The 26142-nt window shown below is 37.6% G+C and overlaps 1 protein-coding gene and 1 long non-coding RNA gene across 2 annotated transcripts in view; one reads left to right on the top strand and one right to left on the bottom strand.

Moving 5' to 3' along the window:
• The window catches only part of col7a1l (collagen type VII alpha 1-like), a 68563-nt gene extending 46353 nt beyond the window's left edge, over positions 1-22210 (top strand). The window contains exons 72-110 of the mRNA XM_051890808.1: positions 97-279; positions 588-695; positions 1219-1263; positions 1860-1934; positions 2393-2452; positions 2652-2696; positions 4052-4105; positions 4183-4239; positions 5939-6016; positions 6125-6178; positions 6285-6323; positions 6816-7328; positions 7524-7559; positions 8013-8039; positions 8125-8184; positions 8347-8472; positions 8591-8662; positions 8774-8809; positions 8921-8980; positions 9110-9154; positions 9771-9806; positions 10843-10878; positions 10969-11025; positions 11381-11452; positions 11798-11869; positions 11991-12026; positions 12132-12212; positions 12439-12492; positions 12573-12626; positions 12705-12767; positions 12849-12911; positions 16287-16403; positions 17263-17340; positions 17446-17499; positions 17601-17649; positions 19315-19515; positions 20356-20418; positions 21140-21325; positions 21760-22210. Coding sequence (XP_051746768.1) covers positions 97-279; positions 588-695; positions 1219-1263; positions 1860-1934; positions 2393-2452; positions 2652-2696; positions 4052-4105; positions 4183-4239; positions 5939-6016; positions 6125-6178; positions 6285-6323; positions 6816-7328; positions 7524-7559; positions 8013-8039; positions 8125-8184; positions 8347-8472; positions 8591-8662; positions 8774-8809; positions 8921-8980; positions 9110-9154; positions 9771-9806; positions 10843-10878; positions 10969-11025; positions 11381-11452; positions 11798-11869; positions 11991-12026; positions 12132-12212; positions 12439-12492; positions 12573-12626; positions 12705-12767; positions 12849-12911; positions 16287-16403; positions 17263-17340; positions 17446-17499; positions 17601-17649; positions 19315-19515; positions 20356-20418; positions 21140-21325; positions 21760-21767 — 3153 coding nt within the window. The 3' untranslated portion in view covers positions 21768-22210. The remainder of the gene's footprint in view (positions 1-96; positions 280-587; positions 696-1218; positions 1264-1859; positions 1935-2392; positions 2453-2651; positions 2697-4051; positions 4106-4182; positions 4240-5938; positions 6017-6124; positions 6179-6284; positions 6324-6815; positions 7329-7523; positions 7560-8012; positions 8040-8124; positions 8185-8346; positions 8473-8590; positions 8663-8773; positions 8810-8920; positions 8981-9109; positions 9155-9770; positions 9807-10842; positions 10879-10968; positions 11026-11380; positions 11453-11797; positions 11870-11990; positions 12027-12131; positions 12213-12438; positions 12493-12572; positions 12627-12704; positions 12768-12848; positions 12912-16286; positions 16404-17262; positions 17341-17445; positions 17500-17600; positions 17650-19314; positions 19516-20355; positions 20419-21139; positions 21326-21759) is intronic.
• LOC127510793 (uncharacterized) lies at positions 4115-24551 on the bottom strand. Its single transcript, XR_007929751.1, has 4 exons — positions 24404-24551; positions 23431-23994; positions 21125-21312; positions 4115-4959 (listed from the first exon to the last, which is right to left on the bottom strand). It is a non-coding gene; the product is annotated as an uncharacterized LOC127510793 (long non-coding RNA).
• Between the last annotated feature and the right edge of the window lie 1591 nt (positions 24552-26142).

The following is a 26142-nucleotide window of genomic DNA, read 5'->3' as shown; positions in this document are numbered from 1 at the left end:
ATTCAAGATAATTTAATAATTTATACTTTTAATGAAAGCAGTACTTTTTTGTTGTTGTTTTTAATGTGGCTTCAGTGTCTTGTCTCATCTTTTAAGGAGCCTGTGGCTAAAACAGAAGTGAGTCCTACCCTTTGGACCGTCTCTACTATTCACAAAAAGACTGACCTGAGTAAAACAAAGGAGAAGCTGGTAGATATCGAAGAAAAGAAACTTGTGGAGACCAACTTCAGTGATGTAACACCTTTGAAATTTCTCCAAACCAACACTTCCTCTGAGAGGGTAAGTTCACTAGTGAAATTTAATGTTGTTTATTGTACTGAAGCTCATTAGAGTGTGTTGTTATTGTGGTTTATATAGACAAAATTCACTCAATTTATTATAATGCCAAACATACACCTTAGCATTTAAGCAGTTATGTATTTTAAATCAATTAGAGCTCACGAATTAAATTTAAATTGGCTGCATTTAGTATGTTAAAATGATTTGATTTTGATTTGGAATGTCTTTTTTTACTGATTTTCTTTAACATAATACCATTGAATGGCTACTTTTAAAATAAGTTTCAATTATTAATTTTTTTTTGACAGTTGGGTTCTGGGAAGGTAGAGGTAAGTATGGAGACAGTTTTCCACAGCCATGAGGACACGGGGAAGAAAACATCTGGAGAGAAGAAGAAAGGCAGAGAGAGGGGGAAGGTAAAATGATCTCGATGTGTTTCAATGAGTTTCATTCTCAGTTTTGTGTTGTACTTACTGTAAATTAACACAACATCACTTAATATAAAGTCAAATTAGCCATAAAAATGTTTTGGCTATTAACCCTGTAATGCCTGACATATAATTAGACAAAATCTAAAATAATAATAATAATAAATTAGAAATAATTAGACAAAATCTAAAAAAAAAAAAAAAAGTTTTTTGTTGAGTATCATATTTGAGACATCAGGCTTTCGTAGCTCATATTGTATGATATTTGCTTATCAAATATGATACAGTAGGCTTTATAGGGTTAAACAGACAAATTTCTTTATACTGGTGAAAATTTAAATCTGTGTAGTAATAGTAAAAACCTAACCAGACATAACTAGAACTAAACATTACAAATAAATACAATAAAAAAGTCATGATTATTTAAAGTGTCTCTAAATATTTCTGATGATTGTTATTTAAAGCCATCTCATAAATTGTGATGCTTCTCAACTGCTAAACTCTCAACCAGGGCAAAGGAAATAAAGGACGTCAAAAACGGCAAAGGAAACGTTTGGTAAATGTTACATCATCGCACCTAACCTGACATTCACACATCATTCACATCCATGGGAGCTGAGCTTGTGCTAAATAATGATCTTTTCTATTACATTGAACTTTATTTTTGTGATACTTAAATATTCTGATATACTAGAGATAATATAGACTTGTCTAAATATGCCTAAATATTTCATTAAAACAGCATAAACCTTAAATGAATTTTAAACATACACTTAAATCGATCATTAAATGCACCTGTGGTTTGCCCATAATCATAATACATTAACAATTTAACAAATATGCCACAAATTTCACTAATCACAGTCATTACTATTTCATCTAAAAGAATAATTCACCCAAAAATGAAAATTCTCACCCTCATGTCTTTAATTGAATTTTAATTTTTGGGTGATTTACAACTGCTTAAATTCTCCATAAAGCATGATTACCAGCATGATCTAGCCTCTAACATGTAAATGTGTTTTTAATCTATTCTCTCTCAGCTTTACATGTTTGTTTGTTCATTAGCATCAAAACAAACCTTTTTAGCTGATCATGTTCTGTCTTTATTCATCATTAGAAAGCAGAAATCATTTTAATGTTAAATTACAGGAAGATCAAGACAACATGGAAGAAGAGGTTGAGGAAGCATCATATGACGATGAGGAATACAGTCTTGAATACGAGGTAAGTCTGTCACATTATCTTACAGTATGATGTGAAATCTATTGTAAGGCATCTTGATGAAGGCAAATAAACTGATGTGATTCATAAACTCGAAAGATATCACACAGTACATCAGATTTTGTCTGTAATGTGTCTCTTATTCACACATGCATAATTAGCTGAATGGGACCTGACATATCGGCCTACCCTAATAAGTTTACCTCATATCTCCCTCACTCACACCCACACAGTCTAATCACACTGTTCACTTCACACTTTAAAGGACTTTAATATATTACTCCCACTCCCCAGCCTAAATAAGAAACCGTAATCACAACGTTTCTAATTAATGTTGAGTAATTATTCTCATAATCTCTCAACTTTCAGTTTATATCTTCAAACAAATGGTTTACACACTGTAGGCAGTTTTCATGAACTTTTCACATTGATTTTTAAATGTTTTGTTTGTATAATGTCAGGACGAGCTGCCCACGAAAGAGCCTTTTCCCTCTCGAGAGGAGGAGGATGGAGGGGAGGAGGTGAGCGTTATCAAAACCAAACCAAATCACAATATACACACATAAATACACAACTGAAAGCACTATTGCAGACACAGTCTCAATTTACGTAAATGGATGTTACAGTGCAATCATTTTTCATCAATATTATACGGTTGTACTATATGCATTGAATTAACTTTTTTTTTTTTTTTTCTGCTGGAACCTGTTTTTTCCTCAGCTAAAATTATCAGCAACAACAGCTTTATACACACAAGAAAATGAGGTAAGAGTATCTGCTTAACCTTTCTTTTTAATGCATTTAATAATTCACAATGTTAATGGTTGCATAGGAGCAAGGCATTTTATGATGTTAAAATGCACACAGGGTGAGACAGAAACATCTTCTCAGATTCTCTAGACCAAATCAGACTGAAAGAATATACACTTCCTTTCTAAAGATTTGTTAAGCTTTTAAAAGAAGTCTCTAATGCTCACCAAGGCTGCATTTATTTGATTCAAATAAAATATAGAAAATTGTAATATTGTGAAATATTATTACAATTTAAAGCTGTTCTATTTTAAAATATTTTAAAATATAATTTATTCATGTGATGACAAAGCTGATTTTTTAGCATCATTACACTTACAGTCTTCAGTGTCACATGATCCTTCAGAAATCATTCTAATATTCTGATTTAGTGCTCAAAACACATTTATTATTATCAATGTTGAAAACAGTTGTGCTCCTTAATATTTGTGGAAACTGGTACAAATTTTGAACAGTACTGAATGCATATTTTAAATAGACACTTTTTTTAGGATCATTCATAATTTATTGTTTGACAACTTTTAATTCCCATATGACAAACATTGCACAGCATTGCTTGCAACAAGTATGTTTGATCAGCCTGGTCTCATTGTTAATACGTAGGAATTAATACGGAACTTTCAAAGACACAAATCGTACATTTTTGTACGTTTGAATAGGTGCTGAAACGTACAATATGGACATATTGGCAGCATTTAAACGTAGCATTATTACGTTTTTACAGCGAAAAAACTTAAAATATTTACGAATCTTTCATGTCATAAAGATATATGTATAATTTCCCTTTTATCATTTTATAGATAAATGTAAGATCCCTAAACCCCACCCAGAACCAAAACATACCCATTTTATACAGAATATGAAAAGAATAAAACATAATGGACAGAAATGTGTAGGAAAATGACAATTTTAGTAACAATATAGCATTAAAACAATATTTTGAGCCGCTAATCCCTAAACCTACCCATAATCATTTCTTAAAACTACATACTGTTATAAATAAAAGAATAACAGACAAACTAGCGTAATCAATCAAAATAATTTATTTATTGCGAAAATGTCAAAAGTGGTACCGAAAGTAGTTCAAATGATGAGTTGCAGTCGCATACATAAATAATTTACGTTTTATTGCTGTCAATGCGTAAGTATTTTACGTTTTAGTGCTATAAATACGTCAGTATTGTACGTTTTGTGTGTGTATGAAAACGTAAGTAAATGTACGTGTGGTAGAATCACACTTTACATAAAAATACACATGAATTCTCATGAGATCACGTTGGTTTGATAGAAAACCTCTCAATTTGTTTCAGATGGCTCACATAACACCAGCGAGTCCCCTGCTTTCATCAAGAGTAACAGAGCAGGTACGTGTTCGACACTACGTTCACTTCAGCAGCTTAAAGCTTATGTTACACATTAACTTATTTTGTGTGTTTCACAGAAGCCACCTGAAACCACATTATTATCAGTGCTAAATACAACACAAACTGGAGAGGAGGTAAACGTTTGTCTGTGATTTTGCTTTCTGGCTTCCTTCTGTTTTGCCTTTTTGCTCTGTTTTATTCCACAGCTCATGCTGCAAATCTTGCATGTGGCTTTTGTTTGAAGCATGAACTAACTAGAGCTTGGGGAATATTTTCTTTTAGCATGTTTGTTGGACACTTTAGCTTACTGCAACTGATAAATGAATTTGAGTCATTTAATTAGCATGCATTTTATTTTTTGCATGACAAAATCAGCGAATTTCACCAGTGCAAACGATATTTTGCGTAAGTTCAAATGCATTTTAAACAGTCAACGTCAGTGTATAAGTATAAAGTGTGAGTTTCAAGAACATAAAAATGAATATATAATGAAATGTCATCATGAAGTAACACACTGACATCCCAGCATGCACTGCACTGCACTGTAGTCGTGATTTTGTGTACTTGCAGAATGAAAACACGCTTCATAGCTTACAGATCAGCTACAGGTTTTCTTTAATATATTTATTTTCTTAACACAGGAGCTCCCCTAAACTCTGTAAGAGAGACATTCAAGTGTGTAGAAACTGTGAAGGGTAAAAGAGGGGGAGGATCTGACTGGCCGGCATTACTTTGGGAGAGCCTCCTTTCCCGTCGCACAATGATGATGTCATTCATCCATGCTGCCTCCACCACGACTAGCGTTCAGTACGCTGCAGTTCCTTTGATAGATTGAGAAGAACCATCAGCACTCTCTGAGTATAAACATAAAGAACAGACCTTGTAATGTGCTGTCTTTACTGAACATATACCAGTTAAATCATTCATATAATTCACATAAACTTGACAACACAAAACGCTGTTTTAATAACTTTCTTAGAGTATCAAATCATTTGCCTTGACAGCTCATGCAACATCGATTTGTTCATCAGTTCCTTATTTATTGATAAGACTGAAAAAGGATTGTATTTTGTTTGTCTGCATATTTACTTTTTTTCATTTGCGGTAACAAATGTTTTCACTGGTGAAATTCAAAGACATATTGCTTTTCTTTCGTATTTAATCTGTTTGTGCATGTCTGTGAGTAAATGTGTTCTTCCTAAACCAGTCTTAACCCGTTTCTGAGTCTTTATTGTGTTATGTGTGTGTTTAATTCTTTTCACAATCATGAAAAACTGTTTGCTCCATAACATTTTTAAATAAGGACGTCCACTATATTGGTACCATATCAGTTACTGGCCGATATTAATTAATTAGTATTAATATTATATTAATTAGTAATTTATCTGTATGTTTATATTCGATATGTCATTGTGCATGCTCATTTCCCCTTATTTTAACTTTAGATTACCTTCAGTGTCATCTAAATCAACCTTTAAAAACTGTATTAATTTAATAAAACTGTTTATTGTAATCTCAAAATGCAAAATGCATATCCATTTTTTTTCCATACACTCAGAAAAAAAATGTGCAAAAGCTGTCAGTGGGGTGATACCCTTTCAAAAGCTACACCTTTGTACCTTATTTACATCTAAAGTACTTTAAAGGTACCTAAAGTGTACTTATTAGTACCTATATTGTGCATTTGTTTTGAGAGTGTACTGTACTTTATAATGTTATGGTGCCTAAATTCACATGTAGCATTTAAAACGATTGATTTAGTTAGCAAATATAGTAAAGTAGTGAAGTAAATGTACATGAGTGAGAGAAATGAAACTGTTTGGGTATAAACAGGGGAACTTGTCCAACAATAGTGGACTGGAAGGGGCACGATCTAAAGTGAAGAGGAGCGCCCCCTCACCTGAGTACATGGTAAAACAACTTGTTCATAACAGTCTGGCTAATGTTTTGTTAGGAGAATTTCATTTGTACATAGAATAAACATCTTAATAAAGCACAAATCAAGTGTGTCTTCTGCAGGCCTACATGCCTGGAACACCAGGAGGACAAAACCGTTACAGACACGGATATAAGGTGATGTGCTTCTGATTGGATTAGCTCATCTTGGAGAGCTGAAGATGTGATTGCATGATGTAATGGAGGAAAGAAAGTAAAATTGTGTTATCTCATCTTCTTTTAGAGGTTCACCTCAGGTGCAGGAGGCAAAAAGAAGCTAAATGTGAGTGAGTTTAATTTACCTAAACAAATGAGGAATTCATAGAACTTAAAATAATTACATTAATAAAGTGAACTCAGAAATGCCATGTAAGGAGTTTCTTCCTAATTTTGTAAGTAAACTTTAAGAAGATTCTTAAATTGAATCAACTTAAAACAGTTCAATGAAAAAAATGATAATTTAAGAGGAACAAACTCATCTTGGCATCACAAGATGACAAGTCCAAATAATATGTAACCACATGAATTATTATAGTCCCAGTTTTGAAGAGGAATGTGACTGAACCTAAAAGCCATTATTAGTTTATTTGAACATAATTTGAACCCATGTGCATGTTAGACAAACATACATTTCAATAGAAAACTTTTGAGATGCATTAGTAAGTAAACCAAAAAATACAGTAATCAACTTAATTCTTTTTTGATTATTTACTATTTTGGAAACGAAAAGCACAATAAAAAGTTCTCACACTTTATTTTTCTGTCACTTTTGTAGAAAAAGAAGCAAGAAAACAAAGACACTGAGCCTGTGACAGAGATGTACAGTGAAAGAGGGAGGGAAGAAGAGGGGGAGAGAGAAGACGAAGTCTATCTTGAAAACAAGGAAAGGGTGATTGAAGAGGAAAGGGGAACTGAGGCACAGTGGGACATGGAGGAAGAGGATGGTGCGACTGAGACCAAAGATTACAGTTCAGGTGATGGTGATGAGGAGACAGGCAGTGAGGAGATAGAGGAAGAATTTGAGCTAGAGAGGGAGAGAGAAAGACAGGAGATGGAAAAAGAAAGGATGGAGCTGGAACGAGAAAGGGCAGAAGAACTGGAAAGGGAGAGAGAGCTAGAGAGGGAGACAGAGATGGAGCAAGAGGAAAAGGAGGAGAGAGAGAGACAGTTACAGAGACAAAGAATGGAATGGGAGAGACAAAGAGAAAAGATGGAGAGAGAGAGAATGGGAGAGACAATAAGAGAGGATGACATGGGGCCACGTATTTCCCACTGTGATTATCTTAAGGTAAGAATGTGCTTTAAAATCTACAGTCTTCAACAAAAATACAAATATTCCACATATCAACATCATACATGTAATAAAGAATAAAATATCTATCTAAGAATTAAATATCTTTTTAAACCCTAATTTAATTACTGTTGGACCTCACTGTAAAATACAATTATGTATTTTTATATACATTTTTCCTTGCTTGAACAGGGACCTCCAGGTGAAAACGGAAAACCAGGCCCTAAGGTCAGGCAAGCTTTTTCATTATAAGTCAGAACGATCTGTTCTTAGTAATAAGCATGATAGTCCCATCCTGATAAATAATGTTATATGAGCAATGTTCTCTTCAGCTCTTATTACTGAATAAGCTCTGCGTGTTCCCAAACCAAAGTCTGTTAGATAATCATCCCTGCTTCCTGATTGGTCTGCACCCCACCCACACACATGACATCCCCGCCTCCTCATTCACAATGTTAGGAAATTATTACTGTCAATCAAATCCTGGTGGGTGGAATTTCAGTAGTTCCCTTCCGCTTGCTTTGATGCCCTAGGAGCTTTATTTTTACTCCTGCGAGCCTGAAATAAATTTAATTAGTCGTTATTAATATTGTAGTGCTGATGGAGAACTTCTGAGCTCTTTGTTATTTGACCTGTAAAAATTGTGATTGTGAGTGGCTGATCATTTGTGAATTTGCACAGGGCGAGATCGGAGAAAAAGGACAGAAGGTACACTCATTTTCAGCTTGGTGTCAATAACTGTTCATCCCATAATGCTTTAGCCTCCTATGATCTGTTTATGTGTTCTTTTTAGGGAGAACCTGGAACTGGTCACCGTGGGCCAATTGGTCAGGCTGGTCCACCCGGACAAAAGGTGATTGATTGATTGATTGAAGCAAAGCTGTGTCCTTTATCAATACTATGAAATTAACTCTCATTCCCAGTTGGTTGACATACAGGAGAGAATACCAATATAAAAAACAAACACAGCTAATAATATAGACGACTTGTTGCTGATGTTGAGTTATGTGCTTAGGGCGAGCCTGGCGAACCAGGACCAACTGGAGCACAGGGCATTCAGGGTATCCGTGGCAACCCTGGCATCCCTGGGTCACCAGGTCAAAGAGGTCAGCCAGGTGACCCTGGAGAGCCAGGTAGAAAGGTAATGGTCAACTCATTCTATATGTTAAATAATTTCATTATTGTTATGACTATGTTTATTTAATCACATTTTGCTATTTGAAAATGAGATATTAGCTATTTTTTGTATGTTTTTACAGGGTGATAGAGGGAGACGAGGAAAGAATGGCTCAACTGGCACTCCGGGTGCAATTGGTCCTCCTGGACAGCAGGTACCACTGCTGCATTTACTCTGTATTTCAGTACATTTACTCTGGATTTTAATTTATAGAGTGAAAAGTGAAGGGCTAGAATGAACTGAGAACTTTCTGTTCTTTTTACAGGGTCCTCCTGGCCTCGCCGGGGTTAAAGGTGAAAAGGTAAGTCGCTGCATGTTATGTTGATGCTCAGCATTAACAGGTTTGGTTGAAATGCCCCACAAACAGATATAAATATAAACATTTCTGAAAAGATTCATCTGCTATCACCAGGGAGACAGTATCCCAGGGGAACCAGGTGACAGAGGAATTTCTGGGCTCCCAGGTCGCCGGGTAATATTATGATAAATGTTCCTTCAGATAGATTGTAGGTATAATGTTTATTCCGTAATAGAATATTAGTGTATTGTCATTATTAAAGAAAATAAATGCTTATTAATAACTCTTTCTCATCATCACAAGGGAGCCAAAGGCACTGTCGGTGCTAGGGGGCCTCCAGGTCTCATGGTAAGTCATGTGTGATTCTGTACACAATATTTTGTAAGAAATTAAATGCAGACCCGATTTCAAGTTTATCCATCCATCCATCCATCCATCCATCCAACAGGCACCCTATCACAAGGAACTAGCCTACCTTAGCTTTATATTGATTGATTTGTTAACTGATCAACACTTGAAAGAGAAAAAATAAAGACCCAGTTACAAAAAAAAAAAAAAAATCTTTTAAAGTTCTTTGTGCCCTTATACATTAATTAGAGAACTGGAGTTCCATATTTTATGGATACAGAATCTCTTTCCATCAACCTCACATGGTTGTAGGGCTTGAAAACAACAGCCCGAGTGTCATGTTTATCAAAGCTAAACCTTATCACACTCTCACATCTCTCCGTTTCTTTGCATCAGCTCTCACTGTCATGGAAAAAATAGCACTTGTCACCAATGTCTTGTTGTTGTCCTGTCCTCTCTTCAACTGTACTATCTGAATAAAGGAAAAAATGGCAAAAAATAAATCTTTTGATACACAATACCTGGCAAAACTTGAAACTTGAAATGATCGAAGTTTCGCAGCTGTCATGATTCTGTGCGATGTGTTAAGTTCTTGTGACCTTTCTCTTTAATTAAGGGTCCCAAAGGGCTGACTGGTGTGAAAGGAGAAAAGGTGAGTTTCCATTTTTAACCCATCTTGGTTTCAATTCAAATATCAATTTCAATTCAAAGTTTGCAACATTAAAGCAAGGCCGTAACCATGTCTTGAACATTAGGGGGACCAAAGTTTTTTATTGGGGTGGGGGACAAGAAAAATGTCTCGTCACATTCATTTATTAATTACATGATTCATGTAAATGATAACGTATTTTTAATTTAAAACGGCAATTTAAAAAAAATAAATAGTTTGCATTTCTGGATATTACTTTCGTCGTTGAACATTTCTATCATAAAACAGTTGTAAAATATTCAATGTTTAGCTACTTACATCTTACGACTCACTCTTTCACTGTTAAAACTAAAGTGTTGCGTAGGAATTAACACTCATCTTCTTTGATTTGATTGGCCATCTCAGTCATTTTGGCATTGACGAGCAGTTAGACTGCTGAGGCAGACCATCCTAAAAATGTAACTTTTAAAACTTTTTGTCATCCTAACAACAAAAAGAGTTCTGCATAATGGAGTGCAGCAGAGCAGCATCAAGAATATTCTATTCCATTCCTAACTATTGGGTAGGACTTGTCCCCCTCAATGTCTATGGTGGTTATGGCCATGTATTGAAGGGCTTTAAATGTTAATAGCCAAGCCAACTCTGCCAGGGTCATTCTCTGTAGCTCAAAGACTTATAGGCAGCTTTGACAGCACTACTGTGCTCACAGAGCCTCTCTTCTCTCTGTATTGACTTGCCAGTGCCTTCTCTTCAACTCTTCAACTCTTTCTCTGCTCAAGCCAATCTTTGTATGTTTGAAACTGCTGTGAACAGCACTTTCTTCTCAGAGACATACACACTCACACCAACGTCACAATCTGCGTCAGTTGTGACGTAGTGTATGACAGGTTCAAATTTACAGTAGTGTTTGTAGTGTTGAATCAATACCATTTAAAACCCCAGGAACCTTTAACAGTCCATCTGACGTACCATTTTAGACTAAATTGTTTAGAAAATAACCCAGACAAAATTAATAAAGACAAAACTTTTTGACTGACAGGGTGACAAAGGTGTGCCTGGTCACAGAGGAGACAAGGTATGGATAGCATAAGCATAGATTCAATGCCTGGATGGGGTTTATTTAGATTTATTTACCAATTACCATATTGTTTTCCTGTTTTTGTAGGGTAGCCCTCTCTCCATGCCAGGACCCAGAGGATATAAGGGTCTAAAAGGAGAGCCAGTAAGATTTCTGTACTGAAGTACACTAATATTTCCTATACTTGAATCATAATTGATTGTGCAAATTCAAAACACTTTACAACACTTGAGAGCCATTTGAATGTTTAGTTGTTTTGGTAACACTTTACAATAAGGTTTCATTTGTTAAGGTTTGTTAACTACATTAGTTAACATGAACTAACAATGAACAATACTTTATTACAGCATTTATTTATCTTATAGCTAATGTCAAACTCAATATTTAAGACATTTTTAAAATCAATATTTGTATCTGTTAACATTAATGTAAAGTGTTACCTTTTTTAAGTAGAAATTACAGATACAGATACAATATTTGTCTGAATTTTATATGGTAGGGTGAACGTGGGCTTCCAGGATTTGACGGAGATAAAGGAGAGAAGGGTGAAGATGGTCCACCTGGTGCGAAGGTATTTTACACACCGTTCTGAGTGAAATATACATTACTGTTCAAATGTTTGGGGTCATGTTTTCTGAAGGATCATGTGACACTGAAGACTGGTGCAATGGCTGCTAAAAATTCAGCTTTGCCATCACAGGAACATTTATTTTAAATTGTAAATATATTTTACACTATTACTGTTTTTTTTTTTTTACTGTATTTTTAACAAGTAAATGCAGCCTTGGTGAGCATAAGAGACTTCTTTCAAAAACATTAAAAAACTAAACTTTTGAACAGTAATGGATGACCTATAGAAATTCAGGTACATGGACCATGTAACGTGAATTTCCAACATTGTTTCATATAATTAAAGGGACTGAAGGGTGAGGCTGGTACCAAAGGAGGCATGGGGACTTTTGGTGCACGTGGTCCAGTAGGACAAAAGGTCAGAATTAGCTCTACTATGAAGTTTTGCACTATGTTGCTATATAAAACTGTGGTTTAGGATGGGTTATATTGTTTTGTTTGGCATGGTAAATGTGTGAACATAAAAATTCTTTCTTTAGGGAGATCCAGGGGAGCCAGGCGCCAATGGAGAAAAGGTAACCTGAGTGGTTGTGGTTGTTTCATAAACCAAGTTCAAGATGTTTGCATTATACTTCTATAACTTTGATTAAAACATACTGATTGGCTGAGACTTGTTACAGGGCCTAAATGGAGAACATGGATTGGATGGTGAAAAAGGTGATAAGGGAGACATAGGCCTGCAGGGCAGAAAGGGGGATCAGGTGAGAATATGAATCATCTGAATAAAATATTAATTATGAAGAAAATCCTCTGAGCAACCGAGAGGGAGAACACTGTTCCTTAACCTTTCTTACTACCTACATTATTTAGATGAATGATTAAATAATTAAGCAGGCTGTCCTGTCAGTTTTTTTGTTTAAAAGTTGTTTAAGATAACACACTTTATTCAGAGACATAGAGTATGAGCTCATTGGTTTGTGTGTTCAGGGTGAGACAGGTGAGCCTGGTTTACCTGGAGATACAGGAATTAAAGGAGAGAAGGTAAGAAGTGTCAATCTGGCCTTATTGATTTAGTTTTTGTGTTTTCACCTGTATGTAACCATTGTATTGTTCTCCTGCAGGGCTTCAGAGGTTTCCCTGGTCGGATAGGGAACCCAGGACTGGATGGAGAACAGGTATTTTTGTCTACATCTTAAATGAAAAACTGGATTAAAGAAACCACTAAGAACATTTCTTTTGATTGTAAAACACAGGGTGATTCTGGGGATCCTGGCAGGCCTGGCATTCCAGGACTAAACGGTATCCCGGGACGAAAGGTGAGCCACTACACATAAACAGATATCATCATCATGTAAAGTTAAGTATAATTTTTTTTTTTTTTCTTCCTCTATGTTTAGGGTGAAAAAGGTGATAGTGGATTGAATGGTCTTGATGGAGCTCCTGGACAGAAAGGAGAGAAGGTATACTGACACTGTAAAAATTACAGCACCACTGTTAATTGAAAAAAAAAAAAAAAAAAATATTAAAGGAATTTATTTATATATATATATATATATATATATATATATAAAAAGTAATTTACTCATCTTCACATCTTTCTAAAACTGTTTGACTGGAAGATATTTTCCATATAATGAAAGCATATTGCAATCAGGAGCTGTCAAGCTTCGAAACAGACTAAAAAAGAACCATAAAATTATCTTAAAATTAGACCACATTACTCATACGACAAATTTGTGTTAGGAACAGACCAAAATGTATGTTATTACAAATTACCCTCTGCTTTTAGGTATCAGATTACACATTTGTGGTTTTGCATATTCAAACTTACTGGATATCATTATTTAAAAAAAAAAAACATTTTAGGTTCATTGAAATAAAGCTGAAAAAGAGAAAAGAGATTACAAACTAAAAAATTAGAAATGCTGCCTTGGCAGCTAACTGAAATGAGTGTCATTCACACAGAAGAGGACAGACGAGGTGAGTATAAACAGTTCTTTATTGCTGGTAATTTGTGAACAGGGCAGGATGCAAACAGGTGAGGGAAACAGGTCACTGAAATATGAAGCTGGTGGACTTAGCTGAAGTTAATGCAGTGTTTTGTGCAGGTGCAGAGATGGCGGTGATGGCTGAGTAGAGGATCCAGGGAGACAACTTAGGGAACAGAAGACAGATGAAAGGTCAGGAGCAACAGGTAGGTTTCTCAGGTGAGCATAACAGGTCTGTGTAGCTTCTCATTGATGAGACCAGAACCAGAGTGAAGTGTGTGAGGGCCTTTTGAGTGGTGTAGATGATGAGTGACAGCTGGTGGTGATCAGTGATTGCAGATGGAGTGCAGGTGAGTATAAGGAGGAATACTGGGAAATGTAGTGAATGTGCAGTGACTGGACTGGTGACCATGACAGTACTCCTCCCTCCTCACACCAAAAGGAGTCCAATCCGGGAGGGAGGGAGGGAGTGCATCCTGGAGTCTTGGCAGGTCTCTAGGGTGAAGCCGGTGGCTTGGCAGACTCCAGGACGGTACTGATGACCAGGGAGTTTCTGCCAATTCGGGAGGCCATGGCGGCGCTGGCAGTTCGGGTGGCCATGGCGGCGCTGGCAGTTCGGGAGGCCATGGCGGTCAACTGGGGGCACTGGAGCCTCCGAGGGCACTGGAAACTCAGGGGACCACGGAGGAACAGGGGGTGCTGGAGCCTCCAAGGGCACTGGAAACTCAGGGGTCCACGGTGGAGCAGGTAGTTCAAGGGGCCATGGTGTTGCAGCCTCTGTGGCCTTGGCCCAGACCCCAGGCTCAGCCACTAAGGTCGGGAACGGATAGCCCCCCCCCACCCCAAAATTTCTTGGAAGGATCTCTGGGTTCCTGGGTTGGAGAGGACTCTGGAACAGGCACTGGGCTGAGCTGTGGAACTGGAAGGAGCACAGGGCAACGTTCAGGGACTAGAGCCGATGTGTGTGTGGCCCAGACACACAAATGCTAGCGCCATTATAGGCACTGTAATGTCCTCTGGGCTAGGAGCGAACTCAGGAACTGGAGCGGGCTCAGGGGCTGAAGCGAACAAAGGAACTGGAGCTGGCTCAGGGACTAGAGTCGCCTCTGGGCTCTGGATGAGGAAGGGAGTCGCCTCTGGGCTCTGGATGAGGAAGGGAGTCGCCTCTGGGCTCTGGATGAGGAAGGGAGTCGCCTCTGGGCTCTGGATGAGGAAGGGAGTCACCTCTGGGCTCTGGATGTGGAAGGGAGTTGGCGGCCATCTTTGGACGAGGCTCTGGGATGGCGGCCATCTTTGGACGAGGCTCTGGGATGGCGGCCATCTTTGGACGAGGCTCTGGGATGGCGGCCATCTTTGGACGAGGCTCTGGGATGGCGGCCATCTTTGGACGAGGCTCTGGGATGGCGGCCATCTTTGGACGAGGCTCTGGGATGGCGGCCATCTTTGGACGAGGCTCTGGGATGGCGGCCATCTTTGGACGAGGCTCTGGGATGGCGGCCATCTTTGGACGAGGCTCTGGGATGGCGGCCATCTTTGGACGAGGCTCTGGGATGGCGGCCATCTTTGGACGAGGCTCTGGGATGGCGGCCATCTTTGGACGAGGCTCTGGGATGGCGGCCATCTTTGGACGAGGCTCTGGGATGGCGGCCATCTTTGGACGAGGCTCTGGGATGGCGGCCATCTTTGGACGAGGCTCTGGGATGGCGGCCATCTTTGGACGAGGCTCTGGGATGGCGGCCATCTTTGGACGAGGCTCTGGGATGGCGGCCATCTTTGGACGAGGCTCTGGGATGAGGCTCTGGGATGGCGGCCATCTTGGGACAAGGCCCAGTCCAATCCAGCAATATCAGGGATTTCTCATGGATGGACATAGTTGACCCCAGTCCAGTACAACGCCTTTATGGTCTCATCATTTAGGGAGCTGGTCTTGACGAGACAACAGAACTTCTCAGTGAAAGTGAAGAGATTGCGGCTGGATTGAGCCGGCGCCACGATCTGTCCAGCAAATTCCCAGCTCATTTTCTCTTGTTTTGTGGTCTGGTCTTCTGTCACACACACAGAAGAGGACAGATGAGTTGAGTATAAACAAACAGTTCTTTATTGCTGGTAATAATGGGAGGGAAACAGTCACTGAAATATGAAGCTGGTGGACTTAGCTGAAGTTAATGCAGTGTTCTTTGTGCAGGTGCAGAGATGGAGGTGAGGCTGAGCAGAGGATCCAGGGAGACAACACAGGGAACAGAAGACAGATGACGGGTAAGGAACAACAGGTAGGTTTCTCAGGTGAGCATAACGGGTGAATGAATCAGAACCAGAATGAAGTGTGTGAGGGCCTTTTGAGTGGTACAGATGATGAGTGACAGCTGGTAGTGATCAGTGATTGCAGATGGTGTGCAGGTGAATAGAAGGAGGGATGATGGGAAAAGTAGTGAATGTGCAGTGAGTGGACTGGTGACCATGACAGTAAGTTGAAGCACAAAAAATACTCACTGAAATAAATAAAAACTACAACTGAACTGAAACTAAAACTGAAATAAAAAATAAATTAAACCTAAAGAGTAAAATGAAAAAAATGAAAAAGTACAAAATTACTAAAAATTAAACTAAAATAAAAAATAAAAGCTAAATCAAAATGTAATGTAATAGTCTCTAAATATAAATAGTACTAATATAACACTGTTATCATGTCATGATCGGTTACAAGACGTACAGAAACCATGATTGACACCATACTTTTCACATCACATCATCATGTGTCAGATTTGAATATGTGCAATTTTTTTCTCTGTCCTTATAGCCAGTATATTTATATTAAATTTTTCATTTATTTAACCCATTCTTCTGCAGGGTGCAACTGGTTTCCCAGGTTTCTCAGGTTTTAAGGGATCTCCTGGTACACCAGGAACTAATGGGGCTCCAGGTCGGCCTGGTCCAGTTGGACCCAAAGGTGAAATGGGACCTAAGGTACGACCCACTTATGAGGTTTCCATATAAAAACAGTAATAGAGCTGAATTCATTATTCCTATGTGCATGTGATTCATCAGACCTTACAGATGGATAAATAGTCAAACCATTGTAATTATGGTCATCTTCACACCTCACTCAATCTCATGTAGAGGAACCGTGGAGGAGGACAAGTCCCTAATTAACTCACAAGAAGGAGAGGATGAGAGAGAGATAGAGAGATGGGGGTAGGAGCTATTTCTGCTGGGATGAAGATTTGAGCTATCAAACCAAACACTGCACTAAGGCCGCCTTTAGCCACAATTAAGCATCTCTTGATGCTGATAGGAATGGAGAGGGTTCGGCAAAGCTGCACTCACAGACAGAGTCTCTTTAGTAAAGGTGAACTGTACTTTAGCACAGAATCAGCAGTCATGCTTAAAACATCAGACAGTTTCTGTGAGATGTATAAAGGTCGCTGAAATCAGTTTCTTAATAGTTTTATATTTGACAAGTGTCCTAACAGTAATTATGGGAATATGATGTTATTTTGTGTGTGTGCGTGTGTGTGTGTGTGTGTGTGTGTGTGTGTGTGTGTGTGTGTGTGTGTGTTTTCCCCTACGTTATGGGGACAAAATGCCCCCACTGCAATACCCGAAATCCTTGTCCTTGTTTGGTTCCCATGAGGAAAACAGCTTATAAATCATGCTGTGATGTTTTTTTAAAATGTAAAAATGCAGAAAATTTTCTCTGATGGGTAGCTTTAAGGTTAGGAGATAGAATATACAGTTTGTACAGTATAAAAATCATTATGTTTTGTGGTGACATGAAGCTTTTATGTATTACTACCTAACCAACATTGTTTCATGATGTTCCCAGGGAGAGAAGGGGAGGAGAGGCAGAGGAAAGGCCTGTCAACGGGGACCCCCTGGAATTCCTGGCCTCAGAGGCTTGGATGTAATAAGGAATCTGCACACATATAACTGTATCCTCCACTCTATTAGGACCTTGTCCATTCACAAACATGTTCACTCTAAAGTTGTATATATATCTTCTATTCAGGGGGAAGTGGGAAACTTGGGCACGAAAGGAGAAAAAGGCGAGCCAGGACTGAGTGTATGTTGACAATTCCCTCTTTCTATGATATAGGCCTATTTATCACAATGTATTACAGAAATTATGATAAGAAACTTCTTAAAATTGTTCCTTTTGTTCAGGTGGAGGAAGTGAAGGATATAGTGACAAAGCAGGTGGTTGAGAAATGTGGTGAGTATGTGTGTGTGCTCATATGTATTCTTAAACACACAATGGACCTTAGTGGGGACTTCATAGTAAATTTACTGCAATTGAAAACAAAGCTGTGAGGATATAGACATACTGCAAAAATGCTTTTCTTAGTATTTGTGTCTTGTTTTCCATTACAAATATCTAATAATTCTTAAATCAAGATAAATTTAGGCAACTTAATATTTTAAGTTAATGCTTAAAGGGGGTGTATAATGCTATTTTATGTATTCTGACTTATTTACACTGTTAAAGAGTTGGATTCTCATGCTAAACGTGGCCAAAGTTTCAAAACACGAGTTGGACGTATGACGGAGTATTTCTGTGCCAAAAATACTCTTCCAAATCCTCTTAAATTTCGGGATCTTTTTTTCGAGTATGTGCCTATGTGACATCAGAAAGGTCGGGATTCCTTGTCCGGGCACTTCTCCCAGAAAAGTGCGCGTGCACACGTCGACCAGAGCGAGCGAGCAAGAGCACGCCCATCAACGTGCTTCGTTCGGGTTTACAGAAGTATTGTGTGTGTTTAAATACAGTTGTTTAGCTGACCATTGATAGCGTGCAGACGATCGCTATGCAAAAGCTGCGCGTGCTCGTCACTCTTTAGCTCCGCTCACACGGCACGCCTCCAGGCGCTCGGCTGTTTTCGGAAACAGCGTATGCATCTTTTATAAATATGATAAAACTAAAGACTTTTCGGCGATATGAAGGATGCTATACTATTCTATAGGTACTCAAGATTAACATGAGATTGGCAGAAACTGTGTGTTGGCAGAAACGATATGACGTGAACGCACCTTCAACTTAACATAACCGTGACACATAAAGCATATACTCACTTAATTTTGAACATTTTTTAGAAAAGCAGACTTAATATCTTAAGCCATTTTGCTTCTCAAATAAATGCATCTTGATTTAAGAATGTTTACATATTTTTACAGGAAACAAGACAAAAATACTGAAAATATTTTTTTTTTTGCAGTGTATACTGTCTTAATGTATCAGATTACCTCTAATTTATCAACATTTTCTAGATGTTTTTGTCCACTGGAAATGTTTTGAAATTATGTATTTTCAGTGTTTTATTGGCTATACAGTTAATGCCAAGAAATACAACAATACAACCCACTGAATGGACTGTTTGTCTGTTCATGTTAAATTAAATATGGCGTCTACCCACACTAAGATCTATTCAGTTGTGCACTGCACTACTGTCCATTGAAGTGAAATTATGACTGAATAACAGAGTTTCATTAACACATTTATTTGCTGGTGCTTAGAAGCGTGTGATTTTGTGTATTTGTGTGAGCTTGTGTCTCTCAGTATATGTGTTTGGAGGCCCCTGTTGTGGAGACCTCTGGACCCCATGGGTTCCACCATCTGTTGTGTTCTAGTGAGGCTCTTTTACTGAAGAAAACTGCGAAGAACTCCATGTTCAGAAGTCATTCATTAATGTGAAAACCAAATTAACAAAAAAAAAAAAAAAAAAAACTGTGATTGTTTCATAATTTTATTGAAGTAATGACTTCTCTGGTTTTAAAAAAAGATTGAAATACTTTCCATTTGCATGAAATTAAATGAAGTAATGATGTTGATGATAATGCCAAATGAAACTTGCATAAAGCATGGTCACTTTCTTAACCAAAGGAAAGGAAATACTCCTGATGGTGAACACCAATGATCCAGATGATGGGAGTATCCTAAGAGAAGACAGAAGAACGGATTCTGCCTCTCGGTTCTTGCTCACCCACCCCAAAGTGTGGGATGAAGAGGTGGAGGACGAGACCACTACAGTTCGTCCTGCTGTTTCAGAGTCTGAGCCAACATTAGCATATGGCAACGTTACAAGTAGGTATATTCCTGCTTTGAACCAATATGTTATAGCATGGCTTCTCTCTTATGATATCATACCTATATCTTGTCCTTGGGCCCGGAAGCGTTTGAATGGGGAAACTCTCGTTTTATATCGTTATATCGAGTGTTGGTTAACTGTAAATTTTGGTTTTCTGCGGTGTCATTAGTCCTGGAAGCCAATGCTATTAAGTTGAGAACTGGCATCTTTGAAGATGAGTTAATTCATCCATAAACAGTTTATGTAGTTATTCGCAGGAAAACAGGAAATGGTTACAGGGAATAGATACAAAGTCATATGCAGCCTGATGTGAACTTCAATGATCAAAATCAGAACTAAGATACACTACAGGCTGTCTAGCTGGCTACATTATTATAGGATGTGAAAGACATTATTTGACTGTGTTTGTGCATTCATTAGTGTTAGACATTTTGTTTTTTTCTTCAAAAGTGACTATCTTTATGAGCGAGTCATTGAATCATTAATTTAACTGATTCATTCAAAAACAATGATTCATTCAGGACCTAATGCCACTACTAAGTCTGTGTTGCTCAGAGATGCACAAAGATTAATTAGGCGTCTTTCTTCTCATTTTAAAAAAAAACATGTCAAATCAAATTAGTATTTTATGTAAAATCAGAAAAATGTACCATCATTATCGCACAATAAACCCCATCAGAGTGATTTATTTTGCAATATTATCCCAATTATTTCCGGATTTTATCCTGAAATACACACATATATGTGATTATGTTTGTGCAATGACTCTGCATATTGCCGTACTTGGTGTTAACTGAAAAATGTGGATATAATATAAGCTTTTCTGTTGCACTCAGGAGCCAGTACTGAGAGAGATGGATTGCAGAGAGAAAAGAGACGAGCACTCAAACTCCACTCAGGTGTGTGTAGAGTAAAAGAGGAGAACATCGTCCTCTGCTGACTGCTGCTACAAGTGCTTTTAACGAGTTAATACAACTACAAAAACAGCTCACATAAGCAATATAGTCAGATTTTCTGCACAAATTAAACCTGGTCCTCGAATTAAAAGGATTTGCAGTGCAAATGTTGGGTTTATATCCAGGATAGTAATACAAAGAAATACACAGTAATGTTCCTGGCACCAAAAGTGCAAGGCATTACGCATATAGCCAAGATTATTTTATTCATCTCTTTTTTTCTACAGTCTATTTCTGTCACATCCACACACATGGAACAGAAACAGACAGATAAGACCAGAATTAAACCACTGATAAAACTAACATTCAAATCATCACTCCGCAAATGTGTAGGCTTGTGTGTATACATGTGCGTATGTGTGTGAGACAGAGAAAAAGAGATAAGACATTTGATTGACAAAGAAATACAAGAAGGAATTTAATTAAAAAGTGGAACTATTGTTAGATTAATAATTTCTTACTTGTTGTATCCTTGCAGTGATATATGGACAGCTTAGATCCATGATTTCATATTTTTATTTTAAATATAGCAATCATTAAAAATAGATTCAGTAATTAATTGTTGCAAATTCATAATTTAATTTTCAATTTTTAAAACATTATTTTCATTAAAACAGTTAATGCATTTATACTGATTATGTAATGCTACCTCCACTGAATGCAGACCCGGATGCTGAGCTGTGCCTTGAACCCATGTCCGAGGGCCACTGCACTGAATATGTCCTGCTCTGGTACTACTACGCCGTCTCAGGAGAATGCCGTCCTTTTGTGTACGGTGGCTGCGGAGGAAATAGGAACCGCTTCAGCTCCAAACAGGACTGTCAGAGCAAATGCATTCTGGGAAGGAGAGGTAAAGAGCCAATCAGAATTCAGACTTCAGGTTCCAATTTACATGGTTAGAGGTAATTATTCGAAAGATGCTCGACCTAAAGGGTGAACGTGATTTTACCAAGTACAACATGTTCCTGGATCAACATCTTTGTTGATCCTGGAACAACATTCCAATCAACCAATCAGATTTGAGGGAAAAGTTTACAGTTTATGTCAAGTTTAGGCTTACAACCAGGGTTAGGTGCTTCTACATCAGTGTTATTCACCTATAATTTCCCTCTGATTTTAGGGATAAATTATGTGTAGGGATAGGTAGGAATGGGGTTATGACTAAATTTTCAGACAAGAATGTTGTTCCAGGATCAACAAAATATGTTGATTCAGGATTTTTGTCTTAAGTAATTTAGCATAATTTTAAGTTAACTTTTCATGTCTCCTTTTCTTGTTTTACAGAATTTTGATCCCGAGGAAGAACATTTTGCTATTTTTAACAGCTAAACTGATGTTTATCTCACAAAAAAAAAATACTAGTTTTGTACATTTTTGTCATCCCATATGTATATTAGTTTATCACAGCTGTATATGGCAGAAAAAAAGTGTTCATAACTTGTTTATTGTAGATCATGTTCGCATTTCACTTCTATAGCACCACACATTGTTGCACTGTTGTAGTGATACATGCTTACCTATGAATTTCTTACCACGTTCTTATTTAAAACATAGTTTGATACTTATTAACCGAGGTCATGATTCTAAGAGTAAATGCACTATTAACATAATCAACTGTGTTTATGACCTGTTTACCATCATGTTCACCATTTTGCACTAATGGTTCTGTTTGTAAAATGTTCTTAATCTGACTGTTTTTAAAATATTATGTGAGACAATAAAACAATGAACTGTATATATTTTTGAATGAGCTATATAGTCATAGGGTTCCCTGTAGGTGTGTGGGTGTGTGCGTGAGAACATTTTCACATCGTGACCTCTGATTTTGGACAGTGTTCTCTGAGCTTGGCCCTGGGGTATGTATAAATGCTGCCATATTGGCTTTTCTTCAGAAATGTTTGTCGAGTCGTGTCTGGACGGTGTCTCCTGGGGGCAGCAAAGAAAGTGTGTGTGCATTTGAAGCAAATGGACTAGCTGCATTTGTGGGTGGCTTATATGTGTATGTATGCGTTTCCTTCCTCATTATTTTTACCCCTCCGTATCTTTTTGTCTCTTTCTCCTGTCCTAACAGCTTTACCTTCCGCTGACATTGACTCTGTTCTGTCTTATATAATCTCCCAACTAAGCTGCTCCCTGTTGCAACCCTAGGTTTCTAGCTTTTTACATATGTCCCAGCTGCAGGGGGACGGTGTAGCAGGCTGTGGTCCAATTTAGAGCACATTGAGAAGACTGTGGTACAAGTCGGAATACAGGATGCCCTTTACAGTGTGTCTAAGGGGATCCCTGAGTGAACTTCAATGTGCACACAACAGAGCACAGATGCCCTTTACACCTGCTTTAAAATGTAGTTTTTAAGGTTTAATGAGCTTCCTTTAACATCATGTGGAATGAAAGTATTATCATCCAGTCCAATGCACAATGTTTACAGCGTTTAAAGGTAATCATTAATGAAGTCTCCAAACTTTAGAGCCCTTGATAGCAAAGCAATCAATCATTAAAGGGAGGTGGGAAGAAAACTCATTAAACTTATGAGCATGAACTGCACAGCAATTAACTCACAGGGATGTCTAAAAAGGAACACAAACATTTTATACGGTCACTGACCCTGACAACTGAGGAAACAATAAATCAGACCCAGAAATTTCTGTCTTATAAATGGCTTAATACACATGCAGAGTAAATTGCTGTGCTATCCATGGTGCTGAATGCCTTTAGATGAGTTGGTAAGTTCTCAGTATACAAGTTTAATTATAATCCTTATAACCAGTTTATTTCAAAGCCAGTAGTGACATTGAGTGGTAGGTTATTTTGTATAATGACAAAAAAAAAAAAAAAAAAAAAAACTGTTGCACATTGCAACGAAATCAAGCAAAAATAAATAAAAAAGAGTAAGACATACTACTTTGTAGCTAAACATATTAGTAAACCATAGTTAATTTAAAAAGCTTTGCTTACTTTTTCCCCCCTAAAAATCGTACGTTTTCGTACGAATCCCATCGTACGAATTCATGGCAAAAACCCACACTTCGTAAAATAGTTCTCTCATGATCTCGGGTTAGTTTATCTACAGCTAAAAATAGTAATAAACTTTTGCTATAATTCAGGATGTCTGTACATATCTCATCGCGTTCAACAAATATTAAGCACACAGTCGTCTATCTGTTTTATATGGTGACAGTAAACGCGCGTTTGGTGCACGAGCGCATTAATCACCGCCTCATTTTACTGGGAGGATCCCAATAAATGACGTTATTGCTGGCGTACGACTGCAGCGTAAATGGGCTTATACTAAATGAATGCACGTCCATTGGGCAAACAGTTCAAACGGATATTATCAGCAGCCAGGGAGATATCAAACCCCCTAAATCACTCTTATTTAAGTTGACATTGAGTTGTTGGCTTGCTTACCTTTTTAATAACACTTTGGATTTACGATCCAAAAGTTCTGGTTGACTAACAGTGCTTCACTTCAGAAGACTCTTCTCATCCAAACAGTGCAGGTAAGGCACTTTTGCAGTCCTGTAAGAGATTCAAGGGAATCGTTCATCGATTCAAGGACCAAATTCTTCCATAATTTACCCAAAGGTTGTTCCAAACCTGTATGACTTTCTTTCTGGATCACAAAATAGGCTATTAAAAGTTGACAGCTTCGGTCTCCATTGCATATTTCTCTCTAAACATTGAAAATGAATGATTATAAGCTGTCATTCTGTCCAGCGACACCCTTTAGTGTTCCGCAGAAGAAAAGAAGTTCATACCGGTTTGGAACAACGTGAGGGTGAGTAAATAATTACAGTTTTTGGTTGAACTGTTCCTTTATGTATATGCGCATGTAACCAAATTTTCTTTCTGAAAGATTTTTAATCAAGTAATCAGTACGAAAGAAATGTTAATCCAAAAGCAATATGTGCTTCATTTTCTCACGCACCTCCGTTCAACAGGGCAAAACAATGTGGTTCGCGCGGACCCTCCTCGCTCTGGCACTTCTCTGCACACCGGTTTCCAGCCTCTGCTTGCCAACGTACAACCCAGAGTACAACTTTCTTTGCAACAATGAGATGTTCTCCGAAACGAATGATAACGGGAAACCGACGAATTCCTTGCTGGACAGTGTAAACCTCCTGTACAAATCAGCGCACGCGCTTTCCTCTGAGGAGCCGCGCGAGAGGAGGACTGTACCCGCGTCCAAATACAGATACTTGAGCCAGACGCAGCTCAGGAGTAAACTGTACCGCAACAGTGCGAAGAGCGACCGACGCAGCCAGGTCACTCTTTCCCTAGACGTCCCCACCAACATAATGAACATCCTCTTCAACATTGCCAAAGCCAAGAACCTGCGCGCCAAGGCGGACGACAACGCGCGCCTGCTGGCGCAGATTGGAAAGAGGAAATGAACTCTTATCCCTGACACTAATTTGACTTTAATATTTGTTTTTGTAACCAAATGAGGCATGTTATATCTAATTTAATAATGTAATAAAGTTTTTTTTTTCAGTTGCATAACAAATTAGCAATACTGAAAATTAATGGAACTTATTAGCAGGTGATATAAATGTCTTTAATGGGTTTTGATTTATTAGCCTATATACCCACTAAAACGCATAATGGTGTGGTCTTATTAGACCGGTCACTTTTGTTAGATTGTACAGGAAAGTGGGCTTACTATAGCAGTGAGACTTATGTTACATTTGTAATCAAAAAACAAATTGTTTGGTAGGTCAATTTATATGCTCAAGCTTCAAAGAGACATAGGAGTATTGCATCTCAGAGGGAAGTACGACATATTTTGCCAATGCTCTTTCATCTCTCCTTATTCACACAATTTATCTGTACATCTCAACGAAAGGTGAACTGATTATTATTGAAAATACCGCTCTATATAAGATGGGCTATATGGCTGGGTTAGGCTTGGGTTGATAAAACCGACAGTCGAATATTTTTGTACTGAAAATAATTATTTTTTTCTTTAAATAAATAAATAAATGCAAATGAAATCAAAGCGCCCACTGGAAGCGAATTATTTCTAGGGGGAATTTTCACAGGTTTAACCTGTTCAGACCAAGTTATTGATCCAGAGACACGCATGCATTATTTCTATGCAGATAACATAAAAGATAATCAATAAAGTCCATTTATGATAAGCTAATATTTTAATAAGCCTATAGTTACGCTATCGAATTACCGATGGCCAGGTTATTTATTTTATTTTTTATTTTTTTAATAAAAAAAACTATGAATAGCATCAATGTAGATTCATGTTTGTAAGTAGGCTAAAGGATTAAAAAACAAACAAACAAACAAACAAAAACAAAACAGAAACTTGATAGCTTAGGGTACCATGGCTATTATTATTATTTTAATTATTGGACCACATTACCCTCAACTTTTTGTAACATCATTCCAAACAGACTAGTTAACACAATAATTATTGCTGTTACTTCACTTTTCACTTTTGTCAGATATAGCCTACAATTTGGTACAAATTTTGATATTATTTTTTCCAAGTCTGGTCTCAGAAAAGTTACTATTACTTTTAAATAATTATAAAAAATTACCCTATTTAATATATTACAGTATATTACAAATACATATTATAATTCACAAATACATAGTCTTTTAATGGTTTGTAAATTAAATATAATTATAAAAAATATATTTTTTTTTTTT

This window comes from Ctenopharyngodon idella, chromosome 4 (assembly GCF_019924925.1).
Source record: "Ctenopharyngodon idella isolate HZGC_01 chromosome 4, HZGC01, whole genome shotgun sequence".
Taxonomy (NCBI): Eukaryota; Metazoa; Chordata; class Actinopteri; order Cypriniformes; family Xenocyprididae; genus Ctenopharyngodon; species Ctenopharyngodon idella.
The sequence above is the reverse complement of the archived record's forward strand: the minus strand, read 5'-3'. Positions and strand labels throughout refer to the sequence as shown.